The following is a 21946-nucleotide window of genomic DNA, read 5'->3' as shown; positions in this document are numbered from 1 at the left end:
TCCCTGGCAAAGTTGTAATGAGCAGAAGGGTTTCTGGAAGCTTTATCTGTGATCTGTGCCGTTAAGCTCATCACCTTAGATGCCACCGTTTCGGACACGGATCTCCGAGGCACTTTTTTCCCCCGCCCTTGCTCATACGGGTGCAAGAGAATCGAAAGAACGGCTAAACGGAGATCGAGTGCCATGGATGCTTATGCATATACGTCTAACCGTTCACTGCAATCGCGCCTGTTTAAACACCGGTGCCCGGACAAGTAAAAAAAAAAAATCGAGCGTAGGCCGCGATAGAAGCGAGCAGAGGCGAGTGTCGGGAGTAGTGACCGTGCTGTTCAACAGCTGGGCTTCGGCCATCAGACATTTCTTACGTGCTTTTGCTGTCAAGCCATGCCCCCCTGTGCAGCAGTACTGTAGTGCGCCTGTCCGTTTTTCACGCTGGGAACACTGTAGCGCGCAGTGAAGATATAAATAGCAGACATATGTGGGCCAACGCTCGTCAGCTTAGCGCTCAGTTTCAGTGATTCCCCGAATGGCACCTATAAACCTGATCGCTAGAAAGTTGGATTTCTGCCCCCTATCGTAACGTAACTGCGTATTCTCGCAGTCCACTGCCTGTTTGAAAGCCGCGAGACGTAACGGATAAGCCAGTGGTCTCCTAACTGCAGCCTGTTTGCCGCTCGCCTACGGGTCATGTCCGTCCGTATATATAGTTATGGAATATGAAAGCCGTCATGAAGCATTGATCCGTCAAGGCTGAACAAGGAACAAAATATAGGGAAAGTCCTAATAGCGTATTGCTGCCAAACAATATCTGCCAGGTCAAGATGTGGAGCCGAAGAACTGTAACCGTGGATAAATTTAACCCCGGTTAAAAAAAATTAAATAAAGATGAGCTACAGAGGTAAAAACATTTCGCGTGTCAGTCATTCGTTACCCGGCAACTTACTGTGCGGCAGCTTACCGTCACTTGCGCGAAGTTTGCTAGCTGTAGGTAAATTTATCGCGGAGTTAGTCGTTTCGTCCCAGCGCCTTTTGGCCTGGAAAGTGCCCCTTGAAAACAGGTATCACCGATGTCTTACCTGGAGGTTGTTCTTGATGGCGACCAGCCTTCGCTCGGCGGGCGACAGGTTGGTGAGCAGGGCCTTCATGTCGCGCGACAGGTGTTGGCCTCTGCTGGCCGCCGAGGCCGCCTGCTGGATGGCCAGAAGCCGCTGCTCACGGCTCTGGTTCCGTCGGTGGAAGAACCGGACGTGCGACGACCTGCGCAATGGCGTGGGCGTGCACCGAGTCACGCCGAGCGGGGAACTAATGTTCGTGGTCACAACGGCTGTATTTACCTGCATCCACGCTATCTGGAACCGCCTCTGGTTGAGCCTGTTGGACAACGTTTTGTTCTTGCTGTTCTTGTGATAAGGTAAAGTTACGAACGAGGCAATGTGCCTGGGACGGAATATCCTGATTTTAGTGGTGGACGTTACTTGCGAGGGCATTCTGCTGCTTACGTAGGTTGCGCATGTCTCTTGTGGTTCGGATAAGAATGCCGGCTTGCGTACCGGAGCAAGGCATCATACGTACAGCACATGCTCGCGTGTTCCTGTCTTTGTCTGTTTTCTGGTTTTAGGACATTGAAAATGAAAAAAAAATGTATATATATGTTTAATTTCCTGAAATTCCAACTTAGTAAACGCCTTCCACGGCCATAGGCACTTTGCAGCTGAGCACGAGATGGCGTGTTCGACTCCTGGCCGCGATTGTAGTCGCGTTCCGGTGGGGCAGTATTCAAAGAAGCGCGTAAATCTAAGACACGACCGCTCGATCAAAACGCACAAGATGCGTTTTTCGGCATATTCCTTAGATTAACGATCACGTTAAGGAACGCCAGGTGGTCAAAATTATGTCCCTTCACTGCGGCGCGTCTGTCAAGCCCAGCAACTATAATCGATTAAAATAGACTTGGCGCTCTTTGGCCAAAGATGCTCTTGCGTCATTAAAACCCATCAATCACACAAACGATTAAGAAGATCCGATGACACGTGCGCACTTCTTATAAGTAGTGCATGCGAAAGCAATGATGTCCAAATAAACGCCGCTGAGTGGTCCTTCGAGTTTTGCGCTGCGAGTAATGTACAGTAGCCGTGCATGCTCTCCGAGCCAGCAAGCAGCAGCAGCATGCGGTGCCGACGCCGCATGCCACCGCGCGACGAGAGACCGAGGAAGCAGCAGCAGCCATTAATGCTGGCAGGCGCGCGCAGCACCTAAGCCCAGAGGGGGTGAGAGAAAGAGAGAGAACGGACCGCGAGCCTGCTTCCGAGAGCGACGGTGTCGCGGCGTCTCGACGATGCCCTCTCCCCTCACGCAACACCTGGCGCGCCAGCGCTGCAGCAAGTGTACCCTTTCGCCCGCTCTGCTCCGTCAAGGCGCGCTCGTGATGTGGCGTCACAGCCAGTGGGAGCTTAGGTGCAGTTTCGGTGCTAAAGGCGAAGCATTGATTGCGATAGCAAATTAGTAGACAGCTAATACGATTTAAGGACAGTAGCTTTATCGGCCGTATAAACTAAACATTCGCTTACCAACTAAATTAACAAGCATGGTGTTACGCGCGCACAAGCAAACATGAACACATCTCGCCCGCTGACCGCGGAAACTCGCTGTCGAAACGCTGGAGTGAAGAAGCACGGCAGCAGCAGCGAGCGAATTGACCTTCGTGCTGCCTCGCATCAACGCGAACAAAGCGGCTAGAACACAGCGCGCGCGAAGCTATCAGCACTCGGTGCACTATGCTCCCATCGAAGATCGCTTTCAAGATATAGACCGTTTCATCGGGCGAGGAGGATAGGGCGCGCGGAGAGCATTTCCTCCTTTCTGGCTTGGGCGATCCGGCGCCGCGCTGCTTGAAAGTATTGCTGTCGCGTGCTGCGGAACGATTTCGAGTTGTTTTAGATGGTACTTTGTGAAATTTACGCCATGTCCGTTCATATAAGGTCGTCAGGGAAGCCTTTCGGTGCATCGGTAACTACAGTAGGCGGAAATATCTCTTTGGGGCGCAAAAATGTGACGCGTTTTATCAGCCGCGGTGTACGCACATTATCAGTCGCGGTGTGTGTATGTGTTGTGAATTATTTTGCTTGCATCGGTTTTAATTCAACAAAGCAAAGTGGTGTCTCTGTATTAGCAGCATGAAATGGTAAATCTGCTCACTATCTGATCGCTTGGCGTAGGGAGTAAAACATAAAGCATAAGAGTGCATGCTCGTGCACGGCCAACTTAAGGCAACCACGAAACATCTAAGCTGCAGGCGCTATCAGATATTTGTGATGCGCCGGCATCGTTCTCGCGCATTTCAAGTCTAGTAAGCTTGATGTCTACGCTAGCCTTCCTGCATGAGGCCGATGGCGCTGCTCAGCACAGCGATCACTGCGGTTGGTGAACCAGCACGATACGTATGTAAGCTGTGCGCTTCGGCATTGCCTTTTTGGCCTGCATACAGCCATAATATATGAGAGGGATCGCATAAAAAGAATGCGATGCCTATTTTTGAGGACAAAATTTCCGTAATACGTGTGAGTGCGTCGTAGAGAACGGAACGAACACAACCGAAAAAAAAATTCGGTTATCATCATCTTTCAAGAGCAAGAGAAAACGGGCTAACGCCGCAATAGGACCTCGCACAGTCACGCCGCACAACGTTTATAAATATATAACCACTGATGCCATATGCTTGGACCGTGCGGTATATAGAACAAAGATATATGTAATCCAGCACCTACCACTGCTTAGGACGCTCGCGCAGTTCGTAAACAGTCCCTTTGCTGGACAAGCCTAATTCAGACTGTAAGGTATGCTGCTATTACTTGCCAAAACTATTTTATTCAGGGGCAAAAACCTCATCCATCGAACCAAGTAGTCACGCAATGTAACCTGCAGCGAACAGTTTGAACGCTTGTCAAAGTATAACATCACAGCTCCTATCGTAGCAGAACGGTACCCACGCTGTTACGATCGTCGCGTATGTTTCATGGCTCCTAAACCGCAGCTTAGAATTAGAGGATAATACTGCAATAAGGTCACATTAATGACTGGAACGTTCAGAAATACACAATTGATCTCCGAGGCTGATCGTAGGCTCAGATATGCGCGCACACATCGCGCTGCGTGTTCCGTCCACCTCAACGCCAGCAGAAATTCCGGCCATAACGCCTTAAACCACTTCAGCACGTCTCACAGAACCGTTTACCACGTAGGATACGCACGTCATACTAAACAGAGCGCACGACCGCGAAAACAAACGACAGTACCGACCGCCGAGCTTATACCTGCCATGCAAAAGACCGCTTTCACCCAAGCCAGTATGGCGCTGCTCATAGGCGGCGCCACTGAGCTCACAATATGGCGGCGCCTACGAAAAAACGGTCTAGCCCGCGCGGCCCTTGGCATATGCAGCCGCCGCTGGAGTAGAACGCCCCGAAATAAGAAATTTAGCAGAAATAATAATAATAACAATAACCGCAGAAAAGAAATGTAGGAGGTAACTTTCATGTTCCTGTAATGATATATATATATATGTGTGTGTGTGTGTGTGTGTGTGTGTGTGTGTGTGTGTGTGTGTGTGTGTGTGTGTGTGTGTGTGTGTGTGTGTGTGCGTGTGTGTGTGTGTGTGTGTGTGTGTGTGTGTTTGTGTGTGTGTGTGTGTGTGTTATAAGAAGCCAACAAGCACACTAAGGACAACATAGGGGAAATCACTTGTACTTCCTAATTGAATTAAAGAAATTATAAATTAATGGAAATGCAAGTGGATGAAAAAACAACTTGCCGCAGGTGAAGAAGAATCCCCCTATAGCTAGGGCTGAATTCACAAAAGTTTTCTTTCGTAAGTGTCGTTAGCCATTAGCCCTCCGCGTTCTCTAATATTATGGCCTACACCGCGATTAGCTGGCATTGTTTTACGAAAAGTTCTACCTTAAGCAATGTCTGTGAATACTGGCCCAGATCTGTAGCCTGGTGCTGCATCTATAATCAGTGCTTCAGAGAGAGGTGGAGAAGAAGGAAGGTTCGCGGCTAACAGATGAGAGCGGAGAGGTTTGCTTGCAGAGCCAGCGCATATAGCTTTGTCGTTGTTGTGCAAAGACGACTGTCATCGATTTCAGCCTGCAGCGGTCGGACCCAGCGATGCGGCGGAGATGTGAGCTTGAGTTCTTCTCGACCGAGGCGCAAGCAGCAGCATGATGGTGACGCGCACCCTGCGTAATATGAGGCACAAGGAACAGCTTCAACACGGCACGTGGGCCATGTGCGACCTTCGATCGATGCCCAGCCTCTCCCTCTGTTGTGGGCGCTCTCTTCGATCGATGTGTTTCTGCTTTGTTTGCACAACGTTGATGGGGCCTCGGGAAGCCTGCGTTCGCGATACGGATATGCGATTAGAAAGGCGCCCGAAGGACGCCGTGTCGGGTTTCTGCGATGTGTAGGTCACGAATTATGACCCGCTGTACAAGCCAGGCGCTTTCGTGCGGGTCCATCTCTCGTATTTCCACTCTCATTGTTGATATGCTGTCATGTTATAGCGTAGCAAAGCATGTCTGGAGCTTTGATCTCATAGCAGCATCAGTTCTGAGCCGTATGCGCTTCCTTCCATTCAGGGTCGGGATAGAAGCAATTGTCCTTCTATTGAACGTCCTTCACATAGGCAGCGTAGAAGAAAGGGGGTGCGGCTAGAGTGCAGAACACGGAACTGTTAACTAGGGCACGACGTTTTGTCTGCTTTAGTATTTGTACAGAGTACCAGCCGCATTGTATCAGTGGATATGGCGTTCTGCTGCTGAACATGAGGTCGCGGGTTCAAATTCCAGACGAGGGCGGGGAAATAAAGAAGAAAAAACGCTCGATTTCCGTGCCTCTGGCGCACGTTGAAGAACCCCTGGCACTCTCTTGATTCGGGCGTCTCTCGTAATTAATCCCTCTTCTGCTTTGGGCGGTAAACCTCAACAACCAACCAAAATTTCACGGGGTATGACATTAGTTAAAGAAGATTTCATTACGAGACACTTTTTATGCAGGATAAAACGTGCCTCTAGTCCGCAGTGTTTTTGTGGCATCCAGACGAAGATGTGCATCATCTCCTTCTCTAGTGCACTAAATATGATCAACCACGAAGGATATTGCAAGAAAATTTGTTGCTTTTTAGACAGAAGACCATTCACTCTAAAAAAGGACACCAACATTTTGGGGAAATATTAAATTTCAGTTTATCCTAATAAGCTAAATGAGTGATATAGATGTTGTTCTGGGTTCAAAATTGATTTATGTGATTATCGTAACTTATACGCGATGTGTAATTACTTGTGTTCTGTGCTTGCAGTGTAATTACACGTGTCCTGTGTTTTGGCTATTCAAGATATTTTACTTTATATATGTGTTTGCGTAACGAACTCATGCACAAAACTTTGCGATTCATGTACTGTTTTAGCTGTACAGTTCTTATTGTTCTGGTGTTCTAATGAGAGCCATATTTTGTGATATTATTCTCCCTTTTTTGCGCACATTCGTTTCCTTTGCTAAGTGACAAGGAGTAGCTGGTGCCGCTATAAAGGCTCCAAGCTCTCCTATAATTCGCTTCAATAAAAAAAAATGCTGCACACACGAAGTGACAGATGCACGCGTCTCTCTGTCACGTGGCACAGGTGAGCAGAGTTGTTCTCATCAACGGTTTCCAGCTGTGGTGCGCAAAACATGACGTCGTACGCCTCTTTTCATTTGACAGCTTTCGGATTTCTCTAGAAGTCAATTAACTCGTCTTGAGCTATCTAACGATTGGGTCATCTGGCGAAATAACGCTCGGGTATCTGTGAAATGCGTTATCTTCCACATATCTTCGATTCCTAGGAGCCGTTCCTGCAATTTTGGTGGGGTCAATTAATTGTTCAGCACATGGGAACTGTAGCACTTTGCGACGAACAAAGGTTCCGGACAGAGCAGACAGTATAGTGCGAATCGGGCACGTAATCGAACTCTGTTTTTGTCTGAACTTTTCCCACTCTGTGGTTGGGAATGTTTATCTTCCTTTGGAGAGCAAACTGATCGATTTTGATGAACGAAAGAACTGTAGGAAATAAGAATGCTTAATAAAATTCACCTCCTACGCATGCTTGCGCGCTCACGCTGTATCCAGTTGCTCACTCTTTTCCTTTTTCTATTCCCCTCTTTTCCTTAGCCTCAATGTAGGGTAGCAAACCGGACGCTCGTCTGACTGACCTCCTCCGCCTTTTCTTTCTCTGCGTCTCTCTCTTCTGCTAGTGCTTAAAGGGCCATCGTTTGTCTGACACAAAATGAAATTTCATTCAACTGTACAAATAAATAAATAAATAAATAAATAAATAAATAAATAAATTTCATTTTATTTCCTTAAAGACCCCGTATTAGAGGTATTACGTAAGGGGTGGGAATACAACATATACAAACAAGTGTTATAATGCATTCAATTCTGTAAATAAAAAGTTGTTACGTCTTGAACAAATTGTGAAGAGCAGGTGATGGCAGCGATTTGATGAGGAAGGCTATTCCAATCTTTAGATGCTCGGTAGAAAAATGAGGCTGAAAATGTATTTGTGCGTGAATGTCGTCGTGCTACCTGCTGGGGATGGCCAATGCATCGTGACCGGCGCGTTGGGGGAACAATGTATGGTGGTCGATTGAGCATCGAATAGTAGAACCTGTGGAAGAAGGAAACAGTGGCAATGCGGCGACGAAGGGATAGAAGCGATAAGGAAGATTCTTTTTTTAAAGATGATATGCTGACGTCGTAAGAGTATGTGGAATGAATATACCTGGTGGCGCGATTTTGAACTGCCTCGAGGGCGTTGGCGAGATATGCTTGATGCGGATCCCAAATGGCAGATGCGTATTCGAGTTTCGTTCTTACCAATGATCTATAGGCTAACAGTTTTACATGCAATGGAGCGAGGCGAAGGTGACGTCTTAGAAATCCCAACGTCTTGTTAGCCGATGAAATAACATTAGTAACATGCGCATTCCAGGTTAGATCATTAGTCAAGGTGATACCTAGGTATTTGTAGGATTCCACTGATTCCAAGGTGACGTCACCAATCTGATAAGAAAAGCGAACAGGGTGATGACGACGGTTAAACGAGACAAGTTTGCATTTATTAGAGTTGAGTGTCATCAGCCAAACATCACACCATTCTTGTACCCGGTTAGAGGTCGGATTGAAGAGTTATTTGGTCAGTGATGGTATTGACTGCGCGGTAATTAACGCAGTAATCGGCAAACATACGGATATGACAGGAGACATGCAAGGGTAAGTCGTTTATATATATTAAGAAAAGAAGGGGGCCAAGGACGGACCGCCTGATGTGACGAGTGTAATGTTTGAAGCGTGGTCATTAAATGAGACATACTGTGAGCGGTTAGTTAAAAATTGCTCAAGCCATTTTAGGATATCAGGATGCAAATGCAAACGAGAAAGTTTTAGTAATAGGCGTTGATGAGCGATATTGTCAAACGCTTTCGCGTAATCCAAAAATATGGCGTCTGTTTGTATGTTACGGTCAAGATTAGCACGAACATCATGAAGAAATAGTGCAAGCTGGGTCTCGCAAGAACGGCCCCTGCGGAACCCGTGCTGTGAAAGATGAAAGAAGTCGTTAGCGTCTAGAAAGTTCATAATACGAGAGTAGATAACATGCTCCATGATCTTGCAGGGAACACTTGTCAATGAGATGGGGTGGTAATTTAGGGGAGAAATTTGGTGCCCGATTTGTAGACTGGAGTAACCTTCCTCATCTTCCACTCGTCAGGCATGATGCCTGTGGAAAGCGACTGTGATAATAATAAATAAAGAAACTCTGCAGAAATGTGTTTCGTGTTTTGTAGTAGTTTAGAGTTAATGTCATCGATGCCAGATGATGAAGACAACGTAATATTTTCTTAAGTATTAGTATTTTTTCTTAAATAAATAAATTAAATGAATAAATACGGAACGAAGAACAACATCAGCAGTCGAGACACCATTTAGCCCATGCAATCCTTTCTTTTTACACTTTTTGTTTCATGTTTACAAATATCTTAAGCACGCTTTCCGAGCTCTCCTTGGACGAAAGCTTTTGAGAGCATGGAACAAATTGAGGATAATTAAGCCTTGCAGGCGCAATATCTTCGTTCTATCCTTATAACTCGTGTACATAAAAAGTGCGAACTAAATCAAGTCTTATCTGCGCGTCATGATGGCGAAAAGAATCGCCGATTTACTTCAACGAGAAGAGTTACTTTACGTACACGGAGCAACCAATTCCTCACTACTCGGGTAGTAAAGAGAACGTTAACCGGAACGAATGGCTTGCGCCTTGAATAAAGCCATGATGAAAGCAGCTGTTGCCTCTATAGCGACCAAGACAGCAAGAAGACGGGAAACAATGGAAGCAATGGATGTTTAAGCGCAGTATAAATTAATTATTCCGGTGGAGTTGTTTCCCGCGCCTAGCAGTTTCGTAGTGGCTGTTAGGTAACAGCTCGCAGCGCTTGAGCGCCGGCGAGATATCTTTTTATATTGTCGCTGGTGGACGTTTTTGTCGCTGCAAAATTTACGTGACGCCAAAGCGAATGGTCATTGCTTAACAGCTTGAGCCTGGTGTTACGTACAACGGTTGCGGTATTTAACGCGATACCGAGACGCTTGCCAGCGGCCGCAGCACCGCTCTCGTCATGTTGTGGGGCAGTGTTCAACCAGATCCAAACGCGATAGCAGCGAGCGTTCCTTGCTGAACGTACAGGCGTCGATAGCTGCGTTTACTCCAGCACTAATGTTTTAAATAACACACTTCAGCTAATTGTTACATATTCGCAGGTGCGACATTTAAAATGCAAGTGGAGGTCGAACTTCCCTTTCTTGAACATTCCTGTCGCGATATTACAGAAAGGTAGCCTTGACCTTCGTTTTATTTGCTAATGAACAGCCTACCGTTTTCGAAGACGCCAGTATCAAATGGCTCCGGGTTTTTATTTCTTGCTTGTTCAATAAAATTGACACTCACTTAAGCATCCTGACGTCCGTGATTTGAATGCGAAAGCATTGTGACTTCTTTAATTAAATTGTTACGTCCATGATACGTGACGTCATACATTGTCATTTGTCCTTCACAAATCTACTTTAATCTGCCTTGCTTTAACTTTTCCGAACCTTAATTCATTTTAATCTACCTTGCTCTTAATTTATACCAACCTTAATCCACTTTAATCAACCTTGGTCCACTTTAGTTCAAGTTCATTCTTCTTCTAGTACAGACTAGAAACGTCCTCCCGGGCTAAAAGCTGCCGTCAGCAGCTTGACTGGACTCAGGAGGCGTTATACATGGCAGCGCGATAACAGTAACCTTTTTGGTACAAGAAAAAACAAGCAGAAATTTACTAAACATAAAATTGAAAACTCAGATACATGCTTATGACAGGATATGTAAGAAACAACAAGACATTTTTGTACAAGTAAAACAAAAAGGCAAAAAAGAAAACATGGTCATTTATATGCATCGTTATACATGAATATATATGTTATAGGTTAACGAAATACATCTTCAACTCTTCACGAAAGAATTTATTAGCGTGAACATGATTATTCAGAATTTTCGGCAAATTGTGTTTAATAGATTGTAACTTATACTCGGTGCGAAAGCGCGGTACAAGCCAAGGTTCAAGGTTTCTGAGATGCACAGGTATGTCATGGTGCTGCAAGGTCGCTAGTGATGTAAGAAAATCTCTCCATTCTTTCCTTGCAAAATAAAATATTTGTAAAAGCCGATATTCGTAGTATCGATCTACCGATATGATTTGGTATGTTTGTGACAATGTTTTTGTTGTTGATCGGGCTTCAATAAGCAATGTGTCGGAAAAGCGCCTTTTGTAATGTAACTATTTTATTTATGTTAGTTCGTGGTGTGGTTGCCCATACTAAACTGCAATAATTAAATTGCGACGTGAACAATACATGATAAATTTGTAGCTTGGCTTTTGTCGGCATGTGAGCTCTACAGCGAGATAGTACACCGGCGACTGCAGAAAACTTGTTTCGAAGGTTATTAAAATGAGCATCCCAACTCAAATGACATGAAAATATTACTCCAAGTATTTTGTGTTCATTAACTAGTTCTATGTGTTTGCCTAAATAAGTGATTGAATGTCCCAACTGAAAAGGTTTGTTTCTGGCTGTGAAAAGAATAGCTTTCGTTTTAGTGGGGTCAATTCTGATCACATTTGAATGTGACCAATCAGATAGTTTCATTGGCAATGCATTACACCTGATAATTAGTTCGTTTGCGTCTTTTCCGCAAAAGAGTATAGTGCTATCACCCGCATATATAAAGAAATCAACTGTAGGATCTATATTTACTAAGTCATTAATATATAAGTTAAATAATAGTGGGCCCAAAACACTCCCTTGCGGCACTCCATTCTTAAGTGTTAAGAAAGAAGATAGGACGTTGTTAATACATACACACTGATTTCTATTTCTGAGATATGATTCCATTAAAGTGAGTGGATGTCCGCGTACACCATATATTGATAGTTTATATTTAAGAATGTCATGACTGATGCAATCAAATGCCTTGCTAAAATCAATGAAGAGCCCGAGGGCGAATTCTCCGTAGTCTATGCCTTGCACAATACTTTCTTTCAAGGATAAAAGGGCGGCTTCCGTAGATCTACCTTTTCTAAAACCAAACTGTGAGTTTGTTACTACATCATGTCTGTCTAGAAACTTTGTTAGGCGCGTAGCAACAATTTTTTCTAGCACTTTGGAAAAAATGGGTAGGACAGATATTGGTCTATAATTAGAAACATTATTTATATCGCCATGTTTGTATAGCACAGATACTTTAGCTCGTTTCATGCCATCTGGGAAAGTCGCCGATTGTATAGCTAAGTTGAATATATGGACCAACGTGCGGATAAATGGCAAGTGATGTAAGACATATTTTATTGGCTTAATTTGTAAATTGTCAATATCCAATGTATTGCTGTTATTAAGATTTTTTATTGTTGTAAACACCTCATGTTCGTCAGTTGGCTCCGTAAATATAGTTTCTGAAACACATTTATCTAGTGAATACATGACTTGGGAGTCATGGGTGTGCGTAACGCTTGCATTCACAAAATGAGTATTGAAATGGTCTGCCAGTGCTTTACTGATCAATTCGCAATTTGCGTAGCTTATCGACTTGGGTACACTACTTTTAGTTTGACGACCTAAAACGTTATTTATTATTTTCCAAACCGCATCCGGACGTTTCTTGTTGATTTCAAAAAACAGACGTTGATAGTAATCTATTTTTGCTTGCCTTAGTATTTTATTCAGTTTATTTCTTTCGGTTTTGAATTCCTTAAGTTTAATTTCTGATCTCGGGTGCAAGAACGCATGATAAAGGCGGTTCTTCTTTTTTATCATTTTGATGTGCTCACTCATAATCCACGGTTTTCGTATCGTTTTTGATTTCCTAACTTGCTTGAAGGGGAAATGCGCAGTGTAGATGCGCACAAATAGTTCAAGAATCTTGTTATACGCTTCGTTAACATTTTTTTCTCTTAACACGGAATCCCAGTTTTGCGTACCTACAACTAGACTGAATAAATCCAGTGCTTCGTTAGAAATGTGTTGGTAGGTAAGTAATTCAATGTTTTGTTTGATACTGTTATCTAATGCGTACACTATAAAGACTGGACAGTGATCACTAATATCATTAGAAAGTGTACCCGCGATGCAGACTGAGGTTTCTATATTTAATAAGAAGGTCGAGGGCAGATGAGGTAGATTGAGTAACCCTCGTTGGTGTAGTGATCAGATTGGTAAAGCCAAATGATAGTAGTAGATTATTTAAATCCTGCACATGATTATTTTTATCTAAAATATTTATGTTGAAGTCGCCTCCACAGACAAAATGAACATTATTAAATGAACAGAACTCCAGAAGTTTACCAAAACAACGAATGAAATTCTCAATACTTCCGCTCGGAGGGCGGTATATTACTGATAAGACCCTTTTCTTGTCCTTGACAGTTAACATCTCGCAGTCAAGACTTATGAATGTAAACTCTGGCATCAGTTCGTAATGGTAATTATTTTTAGTATAAAGGGCAACGCCACCCCCTCGCCTATTTTGACGGTTTAAGTAAAAAGAAGTATATCCATCCAGGCTGACGACATCGTAGCTATTTTGAAACCAAGTTTCAGAAATCATGATGACGTCGAACTGGAAAGAAAATTGGTTGAGAAGACAAGAGATACTGTCACTTTTGTGAATAGCGGAACGGGAATTAAAATGCAAAACAGAGATAAGCTTGGTATCTTGTAGATGAACGTTTTGTGGTGGCGCAAATTCAAAATATTCCATTTTGAACAGAAAGTACAAGATTTAAGACAACACTTAGCATATCTTCGAAAAGTCATCGTGATACTGTATTCTTACAATGGGTGTGTCGTCAGACTGCCTCGCGAATATCCTGCCATTATACGACCAGACGGACTTCCATCCATGGTCACGTTTTCTACCGATAGCGATTCCAAGTAGTTGCTTTAGGGTAGGGCATAGGTGCTCGTTCACATAAATTTTGTGAGTGTTATCATTTCTAATATCCTTGTTAGAAAGACGTGCCCTCTTTGCCTTGTTAAGCACAGCATCGCGCTTGGTCCTGGATTTAAACTGCACAATGATATTCGATTTTTCTGGGTCTCGGGTGGGTACACGGTGACATATTTCAATGTCAGTCTCGACAGTTTCTTCTTTGATAACTTTCCCGATCATCTGAACGGTGTCCAGCACATTGTCATTATCTTTTTGTACGACACCTTGTATTTCGAGATTTTTGTTTCTGAGTACTGCATGCTCCGAGTGCACAAAGCGTTTTTCAAGTTATCGGGCCCTGCGTTCGAGGGCGTTACATCTTTCTTGAAGCACTATATTTTCATGTTCTAGTTTTCGTCTGGCAGTTTCTTCAGCATTCAGTCTTTTCTTCAGTTCTTCTTCATTCATTCACCTTTTGTCGCCTTCACCTTTTCACTTCATTCACCTTCATTCACTTCACTTTTATTCACTTTACTCGACCTTAGGCTACCTTACTTTAACTTAAGTCACTTTAACGTTGCAGCCAGGTGGCTACCACGTGACGTCTGCAATGATGCACTCGCTACGCACACCTTCAGTCAGCCAGAACCCATTACTAACGAGGATGGTTTTCCGTTTGAATTAATAATGTTAATTGGCCTTCACAGTATTTGGCGCTCTCGAAAGGCAGGATACTACTGCGATCCCGACGCACGACCTACGCGAATTTATTTCCGTGAAACTGTGCATCGTTTTGTTAAGATTTTGAAGGCCGGTGGCGATACCCCCGAGTGGCTGTCCAGGGTGGAGCCATTGATGGCTCTAAATCAATTTTAATGAGGCGAAGCCAGCCCCCTACCAGGCTGTTTATGTCAATACGACGTGTTCATCATATCTTTGATGTTTTGTTTTGTGTATTGCTATTGCTGTTCTTTCTTTGTCAAAGTCAGTCAATAAAAAAAAAATAACCGTGGCGTCGGGGAAGCGTGTTCGTCTCTCACTCCGGAAGCCCGGGTTCGATTCCCACCCAGACACAAATGTGCCAAATTTTCTTTTCAGAGCCATTAATTTACTTTGTTTGCAGCAACCTCCCTAACAAATTCGATGTCAATTCGGGCATTTTCTTTTCTGACGTGCTTTTACTCCTTGCGCCGTCGGCCATTTCTGGTACCATCGCCTGATTTTCTGCTACGTGGGACATGTGTCGGAGTCTTCGGATTTCTTAGTGAGCGAGATTTTCCGTGCATATCTAGGTATATCGCAGTGCAGCTTATCCACTCTCGATGGCTCGGCCTTCGACGCAGCACAAGATGGATGTACCCAATGTGTCGTCGCCTTTCTGTTGAAAGAAGCGACCAGTTCCGCGCACTATTATTTTGCCCCCTACTCGTTTTGAGCGGTGTTCGAGGTCGTCGAAACGTCTCGTATACCTAGCCTCGTTCACGGTCGTCTGCGTACGTGAGATTCATGAACTACGAGGTTAGAACCATTTAGAAATAAATCTACATTGGTGATACCCGTCTATCAAAATCCGTCAATAGAGATAAATCAAGGGCGTTTTTAGGCATGTAAGATCCTCTAGGTTGAGAGAGAGAGAGAGAGAGAGAGAGAGAGAGAGAGAGAGAGAGAGAGAGAGAGGAAGAAGGAAAGGCAGGGAGGTTAACCAGACTGAGTCCAGTTTGCTACCCTACACGTGGGGAGGAGAATGGGGAGTGAAAGAGAGAGAGAGAGAGATAACTTAGGTGTAGGATGTCTATAGTCTGGCACTCAAGTCTGTTGCCTTCAGGTAGTGAAAAAGTGCTCGAACTGCTTTCTGCGCTAATGAACTGTGAGGCCAGGCTCCCAAGATCTTCGCTTCCGTAAATGGCCTGCCATCGAGTCTATTCAAGGCACACTGGAGAGTCTCACGTTGATTATCGAAGCGAGAACAGTGGCACAGAAGGTGACTCATCATCATCATCATCAGCCTGGTTACGCCCACTGCAGGGCAAAGGCCTCTCCCATACTTCTCTAACTACCCCGGTCATGTACTAATTGTGGCCATGCCGTCCCTGCAAACTTCTTAATCTCATCCGCCCACCTAACTTTCTGCCGCCCCCTGCTACGCTTCCCTTCCCTTGGAATCCAGTCCGTAACCCTTAATGACCATCGGTTATCTTCCCTCCTCATTACATGTCCTGCCCATGCCCATTTCTTTTTCTTGATTTCCACTAAGATGTCATTAACTCGCGTTTGTTCCCTCACCCAATCTGCTCTTTTCTTATCCCTTAACGTTACACCCATCATTCTTCTTTCCATAGCTCGTTGCGTCGTCCTTAATTTGAGTAGAACCCTTTTCGTAAGCCTCCAGGTTTCTGCCCCATAGGTGAGTACTGGTAAGACACAGCTATTATACACTTTTCTCTTGAGGGATAATGGCAACCTGCTGTTCATGATCTGAGAATGCCTGCCAAACGCACCCCAGCCCATTCTTATCCTTCTGATTATTTCTGTCTCATGATCCGGATCCGCCGTCACTACCTGCCCTAAGTAGATGTATTCCCTTACCACTTCCAGTGCCTCGCTACCTATTGTAAATTGCTGTTCTCTTCCGAGACTGTTAAACATTGCTTTAGTTTTCTGCAGGTTAATTTTTAGACCCACTCTTCTGCTTTGCCTCTCCAGGTCAGTGAGCATGCATTGCAATTGGTCTCCTGAGTTACTAAGCAAGGCAATATCATCAGCGAATCGCAAGTTACTAAGGTATTCTCCATTAACTTTTATCCCCAATTCTTCCCAATCGAGGTTTCTGAATACCTCCTGTAAACAGGCTGTGAATAGCATTGGAGAGATCGTATCTCCCTGCCTGACACCTTTCTTTATTGGGATTTTGCTGCTTTCTTTATGGAGGACTACGGTGGCTGTGGAGCCGCTATAGATATCCTTCAGTATTTTTACATACGGCTCGTCTACACCCTGATTCCGCAATGCCTCCATGACTGCTGAGGTTTCGACAGAATCAAACGCTTTCTCGTAATCAATGAAAGCTATATATAAGGGTTGGTTATATTCCGCACATTTCTCTATCACCTGATTGATAGTGTGAATATGGTCTATGGTTGAGTAGCCTTTACGGAATCCTGCCTGGTCCTTTGGTTGACAGAAGTCTAAGGTGTTCCTGATTCTATTTGCGATTACCTTAGTAAATACTTTGTAGGCAACGGACAGTAAGCTGATCGGTCTATAATTTTTCAAGTCTTTGGCATCCCCTTTCTTATGGATTAGGATTATGTTAGCGTTTTTCCAAGATTCCGGTACGCTCGAGGTTATGAGGCATTGCGTATACAGGGTGGCCAGTTTCTCTAGAACAATCTGACCACCATCCTTCAACAGATCTGCTGTTACCTGATCCTCCCCGGCTGCCTTCCCCCTTTGCGTATCTCCCAAGGCTTTCTTTACTTCTTCCGGCGTTACCTGTGGGATTTGGAATTCCTCTAGACTATTTTCTCTTTCATTATCGTTGTGGGTGCCACTGGTACTGTATAAATCTCTATAGAATTCCTCAGCCACTTGAACTATGTCATCCATATTAGTAATGATATTACCGGCTTTGTCTCTTAACGCATACATCTGATTCTTGCCAATTCCTAGTTTCTTCTTCACTGTTTTTAGGCTTCCTCCGTTCCTGAGAGCATGTTCAATTCTATCCATATTATACTTCCTTATGTCAGCTGTCTTACGCTTGTTGATTAACTTCGAAAGTTCTGCCAATTCTATTCTAGCTGTATATAGGGTTAGAGGCTTTCATACATTGGCGTTTCTTGATCAGACGTTTCGTCTCCTGCGATAATTTACTGGTATCTTGCCTAATGGAGTTACCACCGACTTCCATTGCACACTCCTTAATGATGCCCATAAGATTGTTGTTCATTGCTTCAACACTAAGGTCCTCTTCCAGAGTTAAAGCGGAATACCTGTTCTGTAGCTTGATCTGGAATTCCTCTATTTTCCCTCTTACCGCTAACTCATTGATCGGTTTTTTATGTACCAGTTTCTTCCGTTCCCTCCTCAGGTCTAGGCTAATTCGAGTTCTTACCATCCTGTGGTCACTGCAGCGCACCTTGCCGAGTACGTCCACATCTTGTATGATGCCAGGGTTAGCGCAGAGTATGAAGTCTATTTCATTTCTAGTCTCACCGTTCGGGCTCCTCCACGTCCACTTTCGGCTGTCCCGCTTGCGGAAGAAGGTATTCATTATCCGCATATTATTCTGTTCCGCAAACTCTACTAATAGCTCTCCCCTGCTATTCCTAGTGCCTATGCCATATTCCCCCACTGCCTTGTCTCCAGCCTGCTTCTTGCCTACCTTGGCATTGAAGTCGCCCATTAGTATGGTGTATTTAGTTTTTACTCTACCTATCGCCGATTCCACGTCTTCATAGAAGCTTTCGACTTCCTGGTCATCAGGTGACTGATGGTCTCCAAAGATGGTATTCCAAAGATCCTTCTTTGTGCACAGTGCAGATGGCCGAACCGCTGACCATTACACTTGCCGTAGCGTCCCTCAGGGTGGGGTTCTTAGCCCCACTTTGTTCAACCTTGCAATCCTTGGACTTGCCGACGTTCTACCACGTACAGTAACCTGTTCCATATATGCTGACGACATATGCATATGGGCCTCGGCAGTTACGCGTCTCCAGGTGCGTGCACGGCTCCAAAAAGCAGTGACCCTAACATCATCGTACATGCGTACTCAAGGCCTCAGCATTTCGACCGAGAAGTGCGCCTTAGTCGCTTTTACCCACAAGCCCATGACCTGGTACCTCATTTCTATTGACCACCAACCAATTTCCTACGCAAAAACTCACCGATTCCTAGGCGTTATTAGAGACAGAGACCTTTCATGGAGCCCCCACATCTCATACTTGAAGAAGAGGCTTACTTCTATCTCCCATATACTAAGGTTCCTTGCCGGTAAAACGTGGGGCACATCCGTGGCATCTATGCTTCAACTATACAGGACGCTCTTCCTAGGATACTTGCGATACAGCACACCAGTGCTGTCCAATGCTAACAAAACTAACATCGATGTCCTACAGAGCATTCAAGGCTAAGCCCTTCGAACATGTCTGGGGCTACCGTGAAATGCTTCAACTATGGCAACAATTGCCACCGCGGGAGACCACCCGATATTGACCTATATAGCTATCGACGCACTCCGGGCGCATGTTCGCCATATATCCAGAGTGCCTGACCACCAGCTCGCTCGCTTGCTTGAGAAAAGACCCAAGGCAGCGTTCTTCAGATCAATTGCGGCTAACCGGCACTCTTTGTCTTTGAGGCACTCACCCGCAACAAGAACGCCATCCCCTATGTAGTGCTTGAAAAAGCCTCCTGTGTACCTTGCTGTTCCAGGAATAGTGAAGAAAGCTAGCCTGACCACCGCGGCTCTCAAGCAGATCACATTGGAACTTTTGCATCGTTCATACGCTAACCGAATCGATGTTTACACGGATGGTTCCGTCTCGGAAAATTCTACGGGCGCCGTTGTTCTACCATCTCAATCGGTCGTCATCAAGTTTAAGACTTCAGACGTAACGACATCTACAGGTTCCGAACTGGCCGCTCTTCGCGCTGCTGTCTAATATATTTAAAAAGAACCACCCAACAAATGGGCAATATTTTGTGGCTCGAAAGCAGCCCTCCAGAGCTTGCGAAGTTTACGACGTGGCAATTGCGAACAGCTGGTGTCACAAATGAACGAAACCTGCCATTGCGCTTCTGAACGAGGACATGATATATTTCAGTGGCTGCCGGGACATTGTGGCATCGTTGGTAATCACCTCGCCGATGACGCTGCCCGACGTGCCCAGGCTGGCTCACCGACACTCCTTATACCTTTATCGAGAGTCGACGCTGCAAGAGAGCTTCGTAGTCTCGCTCGTACCATCACGTTAAGTTACTGGCATACACCACAGAACTCTAAGTGTCGTTTATACAGCCTCGACCCATCACTGAAACTTAAATTACCCGCGAATCTTCCACGACGTGACGCAACACTGCTGTGTCGGCTGTGGGTAGGAGTAGCATTCACCAACTCCTACAGCTATCGTGTTGGAATGGCGGATTCACCGCCAATGGAAACCCACCCTGGCAACATTTACACCCGAACTCTCTCGAGTGTAGCTAGCTCAGCAGGACTATTTGAGGGACTGTCAAGCATTGTTTGGGATATCATTGGCCTTAGTGAGATTAGAAGAACTGGTGGTGCTTATACAGCGCTGACTGACGGCCACGTGTTCTGCTATAGACGACTTCCAGATAAGGAACAATACAGGGTAGGATTTCTAATACACAAGGAAATAGCGGGTAACATTGCCGAATTCTACAGCATTGATGAGAGGGTAACAGTAGTCGTAATAAAAATTAATAAAAGGTGTAGATTAAAGCTGGTACAAGCCTACGCTCCAACCTCCAGTCATGATGATGAAGTAGATCAGTTTTATGAAGATGTGGAATTAGGCATGAGAAAAGTGCAAACTCAGTATACTGTAGTAATGGGTGACTTCAATGCAAAAGCTGGAAAAAGGCAGGCCGGTTAACAAGCATTTGGCAGCAACGGCGTACATTCTAGAAACACTAGAGATGTTGCTAGAATTCGCGGAAAGGAATAAGCTGCGAATAATGAACGCCTTCTTCAGAAAGCGTAGCAATAAAAAGTGGGCCTGAAAGAGCCCTAATGGGGAAACAAGGAATGAAATTGATTTCATACTTTCTGCCGATTCCAGCGTAGTGCAATATGTAGAAGTGATAGGTAAGGTAAAGTGCAGTGATCATAGGTTAGTGAGGTCTAGGATTCACCTCAGCTTGAAGAAAGGAATAGTAAAATTGGTCCAGAAGAAACAGGCCAACCTAGACGCAGTAAGGATAAAAGCATACCTATTCAGGCCGGTACTTGCAGACAACTATGCAGCCCTAGAACAGGGAGATGAAGATGACATAGAGGTAGTGAATTAAACCGTAACTAGGCTGGCTTCAGAAGCAGCAATTGAAGTGGGAGATAACGGGGGGAGGCAACCAGTAGGTAAGCTCTCCCAAGCAATGAAGGGTACCTAATAAAGAAACGACAAGGTATGAAATTGTCCAGCTCAAGAGATCAGATAGAATTCGCGGAATTGTCAAAACTGATCAACAATGAGAAAACAAAGGAAATTCGAAATTATAACGTAAGAAAGACGGAGGAAGCAGTAAAAGATGGACGCAGCATGAAATCAGTGAGAAGAAAACTTGGAGTAGAACATGCCAAGACGTATGCACTGAACGATAACCAATATCATGAATATTGCTACTGCAATATGATCAATATCAATATCATCAGCAATTTAGAAAATATAGTAAAAGCAGCGGAATAATTTTATACTGACCTGTATAATACACAGAGCAGTCACGATACCTCCATTGGAAGTAGTAATGAACAGGTTACAGAGGTTCCTTCTATAACTTGCGATGAAGTTAGAAGGACCTTAGAAGACATGAAACGAGGAAAAGCGGTAGGAGAAGATGGAATAACAGTCGATTTAACCAAAGATGGAGAAGGCATCATGATTGAGAAGCTTGCGGCCCTTTATACAGAATGTCTCACGGCTTCAATGGTCCGAGAGAACTGGAAGAATTCCATCATTATACTAACCCACAAAAAGGGAGACTTTAAGAATTGAAAAATTAAAGGCCCATTAGCTTACTCCCAGTATTATATAAAATATTTACCAAAGTAACCTGCAATAGAATAAGAGCAACACTGAACTTTAGTCAACCAAGGGAACAGGCTGGCTTCAGGAAGGGATACTCTACAATGGATCACATCAATGACATTAATCAGATTATTGAGAAACCCGCAGAGTACAATAAGCATCTGTATATGGCTTTCATAGGTTACGAAAAAGCATTTGATTCAGTAGAGATACCAGCAATCATAGATGCATTGCGTAATCAAAGAGAAGGAGTACAGGAGGCTTACTAAAATATCTTGGAAGACATCTGCAGAGATCCCACAGCTAGCTTAATTCTCCACTAGAAAAGTAGGAATATATCTATCAAGAAAGGGGTTATACAAGGAGACACAATCTCTCCAATGCAAGCATTGCAAGCACAATGCAAGCACAATGCAAGCACAATGCAAGCAATGCAAGCACAATCGTACAAGCACGCAGTGCTTGTAAGAAGTATTCAAGCTATTGGGACGGCTTAGGAATAAGGATCAACGGCTAATATCTTGGCAACCTTCGATCTGCAGTTGGTATTGTCCTATTCAGCAACACTGTGGACGAGTTACAACAAATGTTGTAGGACCTTAACAGAGAGAGCGTAAG

At 44.5% G+C, this 21946-nt stretch overlaps 1 protein-coding gene across 2 annotated transcripts in view; it reads right to left on the bottom strand.

Annotated features, from left to right (window-relative positions):
* The window catches only part of LOC142571643 (uncharacterized), a 33669-nt gene that overhangs the window by 5183 nt on the left and 6540 nt on the right, over positions 1 to 21946 (bottom strand). The window contains exons 1-2 of one of the 2 annotated variants that reach the window (XM_075680161.1): positions 1335 to 1516; positions 1077 to 1257 (exon numbers count right to left, since the gene is read on the bottom strand). In XM_075680161.1, coding sequence (XP_075536276.1) covers positions 1077 to 1145 — 69 coding nt within the window. In that variant the 5' untranslated portion in view covers positions 1146 to 1257; positions 1335 to 1516. Of the gene's footprint in view, positions 1 to 1076; positions 1258 to 1334; positions 1517 to 21946 lie in introns of those variants that run through there. The other variant, XM_075680160.1, reaches the window with a different exon arrangement.

This window comes from Dermacentor variabilis, chromosome 2 (genome assembly GCF_050947875.1).
Source record: "Dermacentor variabilis isolate Ectoservices chromosome 2, ASM5094787v1, whole genome shotgun sequence".
Lineage (NCBI taxonomy): Eukaryota > Metazoa > Arthropoda > Arachnida > Ixodida > Ixodidae > Dermacentor > Dermacentor variabilis.
The sequence above is the reverse complement of the archived record's forward strand: the minus strand, read 5'-3'. Positions and strand labels throughout refer to the sequence as shown.